The following is a 14,279-nucleotide window of genomic DNA, read 5'->3' as shown; positions in this document are numbered from 1 at the left end:
TGGACTTTACTCTCATTGTGTGTGTGTGTTCCCATCTCAATGTTCATTACAATGTCACTCTTGATGTTTCTGCAAATGGCCCAGTTCAATACATGAATCTATAGTACTTTATGAGAGTGGCACAAGCCTTTATTTGAAAGTAATCACGTTCCTCTGAGTATTATTATTATTAATATTACAAATTTTGGGTTGAAGAATTAGCATTAGTATCAGAAAGCTACAAAGTGTTATTATGTTATCCATGGAAACTACATAAAGTCACCCTGAGTAAAACCTTTGAGGCTCAGGGTGCCATAAAATTATGACATCAGTCATTCTCAAACATGAATGCCTACTCTTAACAGGGAGTAGGTGTAGAACGTTTCATAAATACTTCATGTCCTACTCTGCAGTAGGGCAAATTCTTAACGTAATCAAACTTTTAGAGAAGCTCCTAGGGTTAATTCTAGATTCTTAACAAATATGCACACTGGTCTCTACATTGTGACATCACAATTAAGGATGAGGAAGTATTATTATAATTATTATTATTAAAGTTCTTTATTAGCCTACCTTATCATTGCTATGTGCTTCTGGGAATAATATTTTGCCTACTTGTTTTACTAATAAAATAATGCAGGGCATTTTGGGTAAAAATAACAATTAATTTGTGAAGACATTACAAGGCATTGCTAACAGGCATTAAAGCTTACTGGGCAGCAAACATACAAGCTATAAAAACCTGGACACAAATAGATGAACATACACAGGCCTAGTCCGCAATAGAAATACAATCCTGCTGTACTTCTTTATATTCCCTGCTCTGTGCCCCAATAAATGCAAGTTATCGGCAATACACTAATAACCCAATTGTGCTTCACGCACTCAGAATATGGAACCAATGTAGAAAGCATTTTAAGATGGAGAAGCTTTTATCTGTGGCACCTCTGCATGAGAACCACCTTTTCAACCCTCACACACATATGCAGTTTTTAATATCTGGAAAAAATTTGGGATTAAATTGCTTAGAGATCTTTATATAGACAACACCTTTGCATCCTATGAACAATTACATTCCAAATTTCATTTTCCAGCAAAACATTTCTTTCACTGTCTTCAAATTAGAAACTTTGTTAAACAGAACCTGCCTGATTACCCTCATCTCTCACCTTTCTCCATGCTGGAAAAAATATTGCTCAATTTCGAGGACTCAGACAGCATTTCTGCAATATATAAAATTATTTTACAGTCCCTCCCTTTCAAAGATCCAAAAAGACAATGGGAAAAGTATCTCTCACTCAATATATCAGAAAAGGAGTGGAAGATGGCAATGCAGAGAATTCACTCAAGCTCCATACTGTATGTGCAAAGCATACAATTATTCAACTCAAAATTATATATCGAGCACATCTGTCTCGACTTAAACTGTCCAAGATGTTTCCAGGGCAAGATCCAACCTGCGAACGCTGCAATCAAGTCCCAGCCTCACTGGGTCACATGTTTTGGGCCTGCACCAAATTAACATCATTCTGGACCAAAATTTTTATGTGCCTTTCAGACAGCCTTGGTGTCACAATCCCTCCTAACCCATTAACAGCTGTGTTTGGGGTTCTTCCAGATGGGCTTAAAGTGGAGGACAAACAACTGTAATTGCCTTCACCACACTATTGGCACACAGACTTATTTTGCTAAACAGGAAGAATCCTAACTCTCCTCTTTTAAGTCAGTGGGTAACTGATGTTATATACTATTTGAAACTGGAAAAAATCTAATTCTCAGTTAGAGGATCTGTGCAGAACTTTTTCAAAACCTGGCAGGATCTAATCAATAACATTTTAGAATAAGCTGAGGAAGTAAAAAAAAAAAAAAAGAAATGCGAAGAGAATTATCTGCCTATTTTTCTGTATTTTTGACCAGCTTTTAGTTTTACTCCATTGGCCATGCTGTCCTTCTCAGGGGTCGGGGTTGGGTTGATTTCTTTTCAATCCTATCCTTCTATATAAAAGCGATCGGGATTGTCCTTTCGTGCCGTGAGTGCTACGCAGGCGCGGAGTTTCACACACGCCCCATCCATTTTGCAATGCACGATGGGATTTGCAGTTTCGTTTTTTTCAGGTCAAAGATGATTTTCTACTCCAGACTGTGCAATATCTTCTTCTTTCTTACTATATAAAAAGTGGTCGGGATTGTCCTTCCGTCCCGTGAGTGGAAAGCGTAGCATTATTCCGCTTATCACAGACTTACTACTTGCAGCTTGCGGTACAAAGCGACATGAAGTGAGCAGAGTACTGGTGCTCCCATCGTTCCCTTGCTTTTGTGCGCGATGCGCTGGAAAAATAGACAAAATTATGTCTCTGAAAATAATTAATGTTGATGGAGTACAAATGCCTCACCACGTAGTAAATATCAGGGGGGTTCAAAAGGGCGACCTCAATATTGAGACATTCCTGTAAATCATCTTGCACATGAAACATGTTTTGTCAATAAATTGTTTCCGCCATTCAAATGTTGACATAATTTTGACTCACCCTGTATGTAACTAGTTAAATTCTAATTAAGATCTCTTTTCAATTTAGTGTTTAAATATCTAATATCTAATTACGCTTTTATTGTCACGAATGCCAAAAAAAATAATTATTCACATTTAAAAATAATTTCACAAGATTAATTTTGCAGGCCTGTGTTACTTTATCATTTAAAAATGGTCAATTAGTCCCCCGACCTATAACCTCTTTTTTTTGCTCAAGTCTGCTGTTGACTGCTGCAGATGTAATACTGTCAAATCTCCTGGCACACCATTACCATCACTTCTTTTGCTTTTTCTAGTATGGGTTGAAGGAACAACAGGCTGAATTGTGCTGATCAGGCTTCTTTATAACCCAAAAGCTTTCTCCAGACCTTCCTAGGTAATACCTGGATACTCAGAGGACAACCGTTAGATATAATCCCACCAACATGTCCAGCTCTACCCCACTGTATTCTCACAGTAAGGCCTGTTCCTTGAAAATGTCCCATGGGAGGTTTCCAAGGGATAACTTAACTATATTCCCAAATCACCTCATCAGGGTCCTTTTCGTCAACAGAAGCAGTGGTTTTACTCTAAGGTCCTCCTGTATTGCTTAGTTCCTCACCCTGCCATAAAGAGTCAGTCCAGCAACCTTGCACAGGAACCTCATTTCAGCCTCTTGTAAGTGTGATCTTATTCTGACAGCAATTGCCCAGAGCTGGTTTAGGATGGGAATATAGACTGACCAGTGATTTGACATTGCCATCCATAGGCTTAGCTGTCGCTTCACCACTACAATCCAGTTGAAGCTTTGTAAATCTTACAATCTAATATACCATCACTCATAGACAACACTACTAGCGACTTTAACGTTTCCACTTTGGCAGCTGCTCACGCCTTATCTTCACAGAAGAATCTGAGAGAGGACCAGGACCTCAAATTCTAAGGTTCCAATTACCATCCAACCTACATCATACTCAACCATGAAGCAATTATCACAGTATTACTGAGAAGTTAAGAAGCACACAGTATGATTCCTACATTTGTCTGGCCCAAGAAGATATTTGTTACGTTAGCAAGAACTAAAACTGAGACCAACTATAAATTAGAAAATAATTATACATAAAGGCAGGACTACATTGTAATCACAAGTATGAAGAACTTTTAATTTTCCCATAGAAGAAAAAAAAAATTAATTTCATTGTGGAGAAAAAAAATAGAAACATGTTGGGAGCATTCAAAGATCACTCAAGAGCAGCTCTGAAAATTCCACCTTAATAGCAAAATATATACTGTAATAAAACAGATAAATAAGACCTACTGTCATTAGTTCCTTCTGAAAGGATTTCTTCACTTTGTTGTCAACGTTATTACAGTCCTCTTTCAGCTTCTCCAGAACAGAAGCTACTCTTTCCGGTTCACTGTCCAAATCTGTCCGGCAAAAATATGACAGTGGTAAATTTGTGTAGTCCAGAGCATCAGCAAAACACCTCCAACTTCCAATGTTCTCCATTAGCAGCGTTCGTACAGAGGCATAAATATATGTCAAAAACTTGCAAGGCTTCAGAATCTGTTCCAACAGCAAAAGTGTAGTAAGGTCAGGTCCGCTGAAAAAACTAGGCTTAATTTTGCCAACCACCAGCACATTTTTCACGTGCACAAGCCCAATTTTACCTTGATAATACCCAATGTACCATTCTTTGGTCCACAGCTGTCCTTTTAATTTAATTTTTTCCTCACTCAACAGAGCAACAACATCTCCTTTCTTGTATTCCAAGAGATATTGATTCTTATTTTGCCTTACAACTGTTTTGAGGAGCTTGCCATATTTCAAGCTGCCAATGCACCGATCTTGAAATATGGGATATTTTGTGGTTACTGCCAAAGGAGACAATATAATCTTCCCTACTTCCTTTCTTTTCAGAAATCGCCTTTGCCCTGCTATCTTCATTCCCGTTTTAGGAGGTGGCTGTGGTGTCTGCACACAGAACTGAGCAAGAATCCCATCTTGGTCATCCTTTACCTGAACCCGAAGAGTAAAATCAGAGATATCCTCTGCATTGCGGGAGGTAATGCTATAAATGAGCCGACTCACTTTCCCAAGCTTCACCTGAAATCCTCGTACAACTTTGGCCTGTTCACTCACCTTTACCTCAAAGTTAGACATGTTGGAGTACATCCCAATTCTCAAATCTTGTGGCTTTCCAAGTACAAATTGGTGCTTACCCCAAAGCTGCAAGGCAACTGGTGGAGCATTGTGTGCCTGTTTACCAGCTTCAGTAACCAACAAAGTTTTGGGTGCACAGTCATGACCAAAAATGGCGACTACCGTTTTAAAGGATGGATGAATATGTTTAGGACCATAAACACCTAGAGTCATTTTCTTCACAACATGATCCCAAACTGTGAAAGGATAGGTTACATTCTGTGCCTGGACTACAACTGCAATGTACATACACGGTTCAAGATTGTCAAGCTGAACTTGCACTGTATCACCGTACATGTAGACTTGAGGTACTGGAGAATAAGGGCCTTCTTTACAATCACTCTTAACACAAACAACCTCAGCTACATTTCTACTGTCCTTTTTCACTTCTACAGACACTTTCATTTCAAGAGTTATGAATGTCTTCACTTCCATGTTACTCAGTTTAATCTCCACGACTGGGCTTACTGTGGAACACTTATCACCACTAAGTTCCAAGGGTGGGTCTAAAAGAGCTTTCATGGAAATCTGTTGACAGTCTCCAGGAGCAACATGGCCCTCTGGGACATGAATGCTAATGTTCGTGTCAGGAAGCTGGACTGCCCCACCGGTGCTATCCAACTTGCACACTATGTTTGTTTCCACTGGTTGTGTCTGTCCCCACCCAGGGTTTTGTCCAAGAGAATCTAAGTCATGGCATGATCTGGCTAATTTTCTATGATTTAGCCATGCTGTCCGGAAGTCTTCCCTACTTTGAAACTGCTCAGGTGATGGGGACTTTAATCCAGAGAAGAACCCACCCATTGGAGCATTAGACTGAGCCTGCAGAACAGAAAGCTCAGATAGGCTGTATGAACGTTTACTCCTGAAGAAAGGATTGTCCCACCTCTGGTTCATATCTAGTTTGGGACTAGAAGTAATGTTACCAAAGGTGTCATTACTGTCAATTGTTGAGAAGCTAGTGGTTGTATGGCATGGTGTGTCAAAAAGAAGCAGATCCACTGTATTCCTCATGGGTTTATCAATGTTGTTTTGACTGAGTGGATTCTGAACTGTGCTGCTAAGAAAGGGATTTGTAGAAGATTGGCTCAAAAAAGGATTATTTTGATTTGTCTGCTTAGTGTGCTTTCCAAGAACATCTGTCCACTCTCCAAGGTGGTCCATTTCCTTGGCACCTTCATCTGCACTGTCTGTAAGATTGTCAAACATTCCACTGTCACTGAGAAAAGAATTTCTATGTCCTACTGGCTGCACATATGCTGATGGGATATAGCCCATTTCAGTGTTATTGTGGGCATACCACCATTCTCCTCCTGATGTGTCCAAAACATACAGATGGTCTCCCTTGCAAAACTTCAAAGTGGTGAAGCTAGTGGGGCAATAATCCTTTATGGCAATGACCTCTCTTGCATTTCCAAAGGAAGAGGAGTTGTCCAATCTTAAGGCACTTGGGGAAGGCACTGAAAAAGAGAAAAGAAAATGCATTCATTTAATCATTTGGATATACAATGAACTGTATTATAAATTCAATTCAGCCATACAATTTAGTCATATAGCTGTATCCCCATCCAAACATACCCTGCCCTCAACACAAATGTTGAAGCTATATGTTACATGTGGACAAGGCATTTTCCAGCATTATTTCTATAAAGGTAACTCTGCAAACTAGGCATCTATAAAGACTGAATAGAAATCTTTGTTTCTTAAGATCTGCAATTTCCTCATAAATAAGCCAGTCAGTATCCGCCACATGTTTATGAAAAGCAAAATATGTATGTATATTTCTGGCAACGGGATGGTGGAGGCAAAGCTGCTCAGTTTAAGCCAAAGTATAATATCAAAAAGGGACCAAGGATTAAAAGTTTTTTAACAAAAGCCAAGAGAAAAGTCCTAAAAACAAATGCTGTACTCAGCCTTTAGAAATTCTCTGAAAACATGTTTTTAATGTAAGGTGTAGTCTGTAGTTGAAAGTATAACTGCATGAACAAAGGCAACATTTTAAGGAAATGTTCAAGATAACTTCAACAGCCAAGTAGTGCAACTGCTACAAAGTTCATTATAAGTGGATACACTAATGTTTAAGTAACATATTTACTTTACAACTAGTTGGTCATGTTATGCATAAAATGAAAACTGTGAAGTTACAAGCACAGTAGTGTAAAAAGACAAAAGCAGTTATTAAATCTTTGTGTTAACGAAATATGAAATTATAAAGCTGTCGCTTAATTGAAAAGTCCATTGCACCATCCGCCAATTATCTAAACCCCTTTAATTCAAAGTCGGACACTTACAAACTAATATCTCAATTAACTGTTTTCATTACTTTTGTATTGTACAACATTCACATACAGTCTAATAAGTGCTGATAGGGCGATGGTAAGAAATTATAAAACTGTGCGTTTTTATTTTCAAATGTTAGTACAGCAGAGCCTTCTGCACACACACCCACAAGCACACTTGCACAATACGGACATTTTATTTTTATATACAGTACAGTATTTAATCTTCTGTAGATATGCAAGCATCAAGTCCATTTTATACAGTATCACTTAGGCAGAAGATTCACTTTAATTTAATAGCCTGCTTGCATTAAAAAAAAAAAATCAAATCTACTTAGAAAACAGAAAAAAAATGATAGAATTCAAATAAGTGTGAAAAATACACAGAAGGTGTAAAATTTGACAGGAGAATAGAAGCAGCCTTAACAAATGAAAAAATAAGTAAATGTGAGATCGATATGTTCAAGGAGCCAATGTACAATTTTTTGCGTCTTTTTTGTTTACCATAGATACTCATGGATAAACCCATCTGCGGATAAGCGGGATAAGCCAGCTCTCGAATGTCTAACCAAACTACCATGAAAAATGTGCCACCTCTAGATAAGCTGAATGTGAATATTTAAAACAAAATCAGTTCTTGAAAACAAAATTGCTTTTTAAAATAACAAGTAACCTAATGCAGTACTTATTTTATTAAAATAAAAAAAGCTGGGTTACAAAACATGGTGTACACGGATGTGCTCCAGCCATCTTGACACAGTTACTAAGGAAGAAGCTAAGTACTTGCATAGCGTGAAATCAAATTAAAAAGAACTGAACAAAAGTTATAGGTACACATTTAATTCTGCATGTGCTAAAGGGTAAATTTAATCCAACCAGGATGGATGTTATTTACTTCCCCGCACTTGAAGGTTAAGAGTGCTTGTAAAACCAATGAAAATGATTCAGCTTGGCTGGGTTTCTGGTAAGTTTCATGAAGGTTCCTATAAGGGCTTAAGGTTCAATAACAAACGTAGGTCGGGGAAATGTGCAGTTTTTCATAGAAAAGAAGCAAAAGTAATGCATACCTTGTAATGCTTTACATTTTATAATAAGTAAGTATATACAGTAAGATATTTAGTTACCTTTTTGTGTAGGTAAAGAGTAATGTAACCATGTTACTTTTAAAAGTAACATTACAAAACAATGCCTGCACATGATGGGCTTTAATACTGTATGGCAGTAAATCAAAACAGTAAAGGCAGTTTGAATATTATGCTGTAACCAAATGCTGGATAGCAGCTGGCACAATACAACACATTCGTGATTGTTTATGGGTAGTCTGAACATGCATGGCGCAGCACTCTGCTATTACTCTAGTTGAAGTTTGAGGTCAAATAAACTCAGGTACTCTGCTGCGGGATTGCACCTTTGTTGTGTATACTTTTTTGTATGAAAATGTGCTATATAAATAAATGTTGATGTTGTTGTTGTGCAACATGCCATAGAGAGATTTCTATATGTACCAAATTCAGTGCTTCTTGGGGTCAGAGAAGGAGAACAAAGTTGCGTACTAACATAGACCACCTCATGAGCAGGTTTAACAGAAAGTTACAAAAATGAATTCCACATGCATCTGACAGACTGTTATGAACATGAAAAAGCACTGACCTGCCATGAAAAAAATATGGAAACCATATTTTAAATTCATGTTTGGACTGAAGTATAGCGTGATACTGGATTGAATATATTTAACTCAATACCACAGACAAAGACAAGCGATGCATGAAAACACTCCACTTTATATAAGAAATAGACAAAAAAAAAATGGAACAACATACATTTAACCATTAATCTTCAGCAGTGCATAAAGTAGAAACACGCACTGTACTCTCTTTTTCTTGAGTTTTTGCTCCTCCTCCCTAAGCACTGCAAATGTTCCATGATTTTTTAATTGAGCATTTGGATCCCCCTTAGAGTTTCAATCACTACAAGGTCAGAGTGGGGGATACCAATATGCAGTGATTTAATGCCAGGACTCTGTGGCAAAAAATTTAATAAAGCAATTTATTGCTGTAAGTGCCTGCCTATCCTCTTCTAGCCATGATCTTCAGTAAAATGACACAGAGTTGGTGTTCCTATTTTAAAAAATTGCTTAGCTGTTTCAAAACATGTACACTGTTTGGTCTCTTTGGCCATGTTTCTTCAGAGTGTCATGGAGGTATCTTTGCTGGCGTCCCCCAGATCTAAGATCTCTAATAATATGTATCATATAGACCCTATGCTCTGCTGTGAAGTTTGTGCTGCGATGAGACATTGTATACAGTTAGCCCCTGACTAGGTATTTTAAACACTTGGGTGACTGCTGGATTAATTTAGTTATTAGGAAGATGGACACAAAGAATGACAACTCTTCTGTATGATCTGTGCAATTGTGAAACAAGTTAGAATGAGACAATTATGTTTCAGATACAATTCTGTTAATATGTGCCTCTACTCATCATTACTCTCTGTATACACATTTCAAGGCGTTTTCATACATTCAAAAATTACTGAATACTCGCATACATTTAAGATACTTACATATACTGGAACCTCTCAAACACAAAAATGCATTAATATCCATTAGAAATTTACATTTACAATACAGTAATCCCTCGCTATATCGCGCTTTGACTTTCGCGGTTTCGCTCTATCGCGGATTTTATATGAAAGCATAACTAAATATATAACGCTGCTTCGCGGGTTCTGCAGACAATGTTTCTTTTTACTTCCTGTACATGCTTCCTCAGTTGGTTTGCCCCGTTGATTTCATACAAGGGACGCTATTGGCGGATGACTGAGAAGCTAACCAATCAGAGCACGCAGTTAAGTTCCTGCTTGCTGAATGCAGTGTTAACCATGAAGTCTTGTCTCGCTCATTCAGCATCAACGTGTTTCGCTGTGTAAAGAGTTGTGCTCTTTTGTGTTTATCTTTGTGCATAGTCAAGCCCTTCATTATGGCTCCCAAAACGATCTGCTACTGCTTCAGGGCCGTGCCCAAGCGCAAGCGGAAGATGTTAACGATTGCGAAAAGGTAAGCGTTTGGATTTGTTGAAGGCTACGATTCTTTTTATTTAAAAAGGAGGAAAGGAATATAAGATCTACGGCCGCAGTGTCCTTTTAGCCAGGGTACAAAACGAGTTGTAAGTGGATGTAATAAGGCAGTAGTCTGGATGGAATCTGCTTTAGGGATTTGGATTGAAGACTGCCAGAAGAAGAACAACGGCAGTGCTACACAATCGCCTGAAGTGGCTCCTTTAAGGGCTGTAACGCTCTCCTTTGTTGTGCAGTAAAATTAAACTCATCGTTATCGGACAAGTCATCGTGTCATTGTTGGTGAGTAACCATAATTAATTTTCTACTTACAGTACTTAGTACATGTACGTACATTTAGTATCACTGTACACACATTTACTGTATACTATTTTTGTTGCATTGTACGTATTTATTGCTGGTGGCATGTCTATCGTAATGGCTGTAACATATGTGATATCGGAGACACTCAATATCTTTAAAATAATATTTAGGTTTTACTGTATATAAACAGTGTGTTTATATACATAATTTCAATGAATCTTACCTAATATCTAAGAGAATACAAAGGGATTATGCTGTATAACTCTGTGGGGAATATTTATAAACAGTGTGGGAGAGTTTATAAGGGCTTAAAATATATAAAAATAACCATACAAACATATGGTTTCTACTTCGCGGATTTTCACCTATCACTGGGGGGTCTGGAACACAACCCCCGCGATCGAGGAGGGATTACTGTAAACATTTACAGCAGAATACCTCTTTTGAGATCTATTCTGAATATGTATTTAATGTCTTAGTTTCTAAAGAACAGCCCATGGTCACCTCTTAATGCGGAAAATCATTTAAAAGGTAGCACATAAAATAGAACGACTGATGTAATCTTTGTGGAAGTCCACTAATATAAAAAAGAATAATACTATGCTAAAATGATGTCATAATCCAAGAAGAATAAACAATTACCTAATAATTATTAATAATTCTAAACAATGGTGCTTTTCTCTTTTTCCTCCATAACTCGGAAGCTTCTGGCTTTTTTCACTGGTTAATAATCCAGGAATGCCTGCATGCTTCTGTTGTAAAAGTAAAAAAATAAGCTAAAACTGGATTTACACTTACAGTTACAAGTAGATCTTACTTTGAAAGAACCAAAACAAGAAACAATCATAAACACTGCATCTGAAGTATGGTCAGACTAATTTTATAACTATTCTGAGAAATATTAGTCACAAGACAGATCTTATTACACATCCAATACCAGTACAATGTACACACAGAGTAATGAAGTCCAGAGTCATCATATGACCAAGTCTGGGAATGTGCATGGAAACACGGAACCCAGAAGAAAATGAAGAAAAGTGGACATGGTAAATAATAAAACTGCACAATAATAGTATCTTTGTGTGCAGCTTCTTCAACATGTCTCCTCCAAAATAATCAAAAAAAGTTCATAAAAATTCCACCATACACAGACAGATACAAATGTGTTCACCTTTTACATCACTGAAGCTTGGCTCTGGTAGTTCACTGGTCAGGTCAATGAGAGTTCCTTCCGATTTACAGCGTGGGAGCCCATTATGATTTGTGGCTCGTATTCTGTGGGCAGCCATTTCTGTCGTATTTTTATCCCCTATCAGTCATCCATACTGAATATGTAAGTCTATACATCTAAAAGAAATTAAAAACAAGGAATGTTACTGATCATTATCTTCAACAATGAAAACATCTTCCATCTTCAAATTATATTTTATTGTACTAAGCAAAGATGAAGCATGGTTGAAAATCAATGTCTGACTTTTATTAGTTAAATTTCATAGAATTTTTATTTATTATTACTTTTGTCAGATTAAAGTTATTTCTGTGACCATTGTGAGTTTTTCTTTCATTGACTGAAGGGTACCAACAATTTTGTCCACGTGTGTATGTTTATGTATGTGTATAATATATCTATAGTAGCAGCAGGACCCGGTAGAAGACGACACTTCGCCAAATGCAGTCCTTTTCTTATGCCCTAAAATAAATCTGGGAAAAAACACTGTCCTTAAATCTCACTATAGTAAAAAGGGAACAACTTCACAACCCGAGGTACTCCTGTGTCAAAATTTTGGGTTACAAAGTAATCTGTGTGGAGTTGTATACATGGCAAAAAAAAAAAAAAGATTATATATATGTTGCATAGTTTACTGACAAATAATGCAAAGAGTATGCGACACGTGTTTCGCCCTTATTTGGGCCAACCACATGCGTTACCTGGTCGGTAACCACCCATACAATCAGGTCGGGACTCAGACTACGAATGCAATGAATATAATTACTCCGATCTACAGGCTGTCAAATAAACAAACCACACGCCGTGGCGCAGCATAAAGGAACTTCGTCTCTGACGCTGATATCCGAGTTTCGATCCCCGCAAGGGGAGCAGTGGAGCGTGTACGCCTGATTGAGCTCAAATAAGGGCCAAACATGTGTTATTTGCATTAATTGACAGTAAACTATGCAACATTCCATGATCTGCTTCTTGTAACTGAAAGAGGGCCCCGTGGCGGATGTTTGCTAAATGGCAGACCAACCACATGCGTTACCTGGTAGGTAACTACCCATACAATCAGGTCGGGACTCAGACTACGAATGCACATTGAAGTCAGCTGAAGAGCTCACAAAGGGATAATTCCACGCCTGACCCCTCAGGGTGCAGTAATCCTCCCTCTTTTTCATCAGCAGACCAACCAGAACCTGCTGGATTATTAATAGATGGGCTTGCAGGGACCATGCTTTAAATACAATAAACTTTTCTGTCTACCAGTAAAACACCCACCAGGTTGAAGCTACCAATTTCTTTGGAATTTCCAGAACGTGTCAGGTATTAGCCTTTGATTAGGACCAAGATCAACTTGCTAGCCCCATTAGTACATGAGTGATCAGGTGACGGAGGGCAGTCTTTAGCAATTGATATATACAGAAGATTGGTATTTGGGTACCAAACCTCTTGGGGAAGTGCTTGAACCAACATTTTGCAGTGTTTCAATAAGGTTAAGTTGTCAGAGGATATACTGATTAACGTAAAGGAAACGAAATGAAATATAAAAAGTACTACCAAATGTTCCAGGAGTTGCATTGCTGATGTTACACCTTTAAAATATACATTCTTATATACAGCTAATATTTTGTTTTATTGCAGACATCTTTGTGGTCTTTCCTGCAAAATCCATGCTGAAAATGCAAGATCTAATGTATGGTTTCAAATTACAAAAACAAGATGAATTGCCTCAAGATTCTCTTTCAGCAACTTAGCAGCCAGAGCACTTTCAATTAGCTTAAGATGAGTTAGGGGTCACAGCTTGACAGTGTGCTGCTGGTACCTCCTTACACTTAATATACTTTATGTAACTCACTGCTGAAATATGTCATGGGAGCAAAAATGTTGGCAGTTTTTAACCTCAGTGTGCACTTCTTGCCACACTCGACTTTAGAGAAGTTCTCAAGAACGTCCGTCCATAAAAATCAAACAGGTAGAGGGTATACTCTTCTGTTGCTTTGACTTTGTCTATATTTTGGCCTTCATTAAAACATAATAAATATAGATAAGATATGAATATAGGTAATGCCAGGCCTGTTCTGCATCACCACTTTGAAACTGGAAATCAGCCATTTGACTTAACTTTTTCTTGTTCAGGAGGCATAGACAACAGTGCATATTTGTTACTTAAAATCGAATATTCTTAACACTGCCTGCACATTGGAAAGTGGCAATGGAGGAATACATGTAAAGCTCACAATAAAATAAGCCATTCATTTGTCAAAACCTACTCCATCAGCATCAAGCACAAAGGCAGATAACAGCCCTAAACAGGATATCATTATATCACAAGACACATACATCACAGTCTATACCATTTGAAGGTTCTTATGATTATTCATGAAAAATTAACATAAACAATACAGAAAGTGCAAACTCCACACAGATGGTGACCGTACTGTACAAACAAGCCTTACACAAAAGAAGCACACTTTTAAAAAGACTACATATAATTCCTTGTTTTATTTTAATATGTAGATGTGCTGCCCAAAAAGAAGACTACGTGATGAAGAACAACTGTAAATTGAAGCTACAACCAGATGAAGACAATATCCAATAAATGAAAAAAATAAGTAACGGTTTTACTACCCAAGTTTTCTCTAACATCTATAGACAAGTTTCAGGGCAAAGGAAGAGATACCTGAACATTCATGATGAAAAACTTTAGTAAGCAGA

At 37.6% G+C, this 14,279-nt stretch overlaps 1 protein-coding gene across 3 annotated transcripts in view; it reads right to left on the bottom strand.

The window, feature by feature from the left end:
- Positions 1-14,279, bottom strand: part of LOC120531251 (SH3 domain-binding protein 4-A-like) — an 86,630-nt gene that overhangs the window by 16,259 nt on the left and 56,092 nt on the right. For all 3 annotated transcript variants that reach the window (XM_039756500.1, XM_039756499.1, XM_039756498.1), the window contains 2 exons: positions 11,520-11,695; positions 3,807-6,151 (listed from right to left, as the gene is read on the bottom strand). In XM_039756500.1, the coding sequence (XP_039612434.1) occupies positions 3,807-6,151; positions 11,520-11,637 (2,463 nt within the window). In that variant the 5' untranslated portion in view covers positions 11,638-11,695. The remainder of the gene's footprint in view (positions 1-3,806; positions 6,152-11,519; positions 11,696-14,279) is intronic.

The sequence above is a fragment of the Polypterus senegalus genome, chromosome 6 (genome assembly GCF_016835505.1).
Source record: "Polypterus senegalus isolate Bchr_013 chromosome 6, ASM1683550v1, whole genome shotgun sequence".
Taxonomy (NCBI): Eukaryota; Metazoa; Chordata; class Cladistia; order Polypteriformes; family Polypteridae; genus Polypterus; species Polypterus senegalus.
This window is presented reverse-complemented; position numbering and strand designations above follow the sequence as displayed.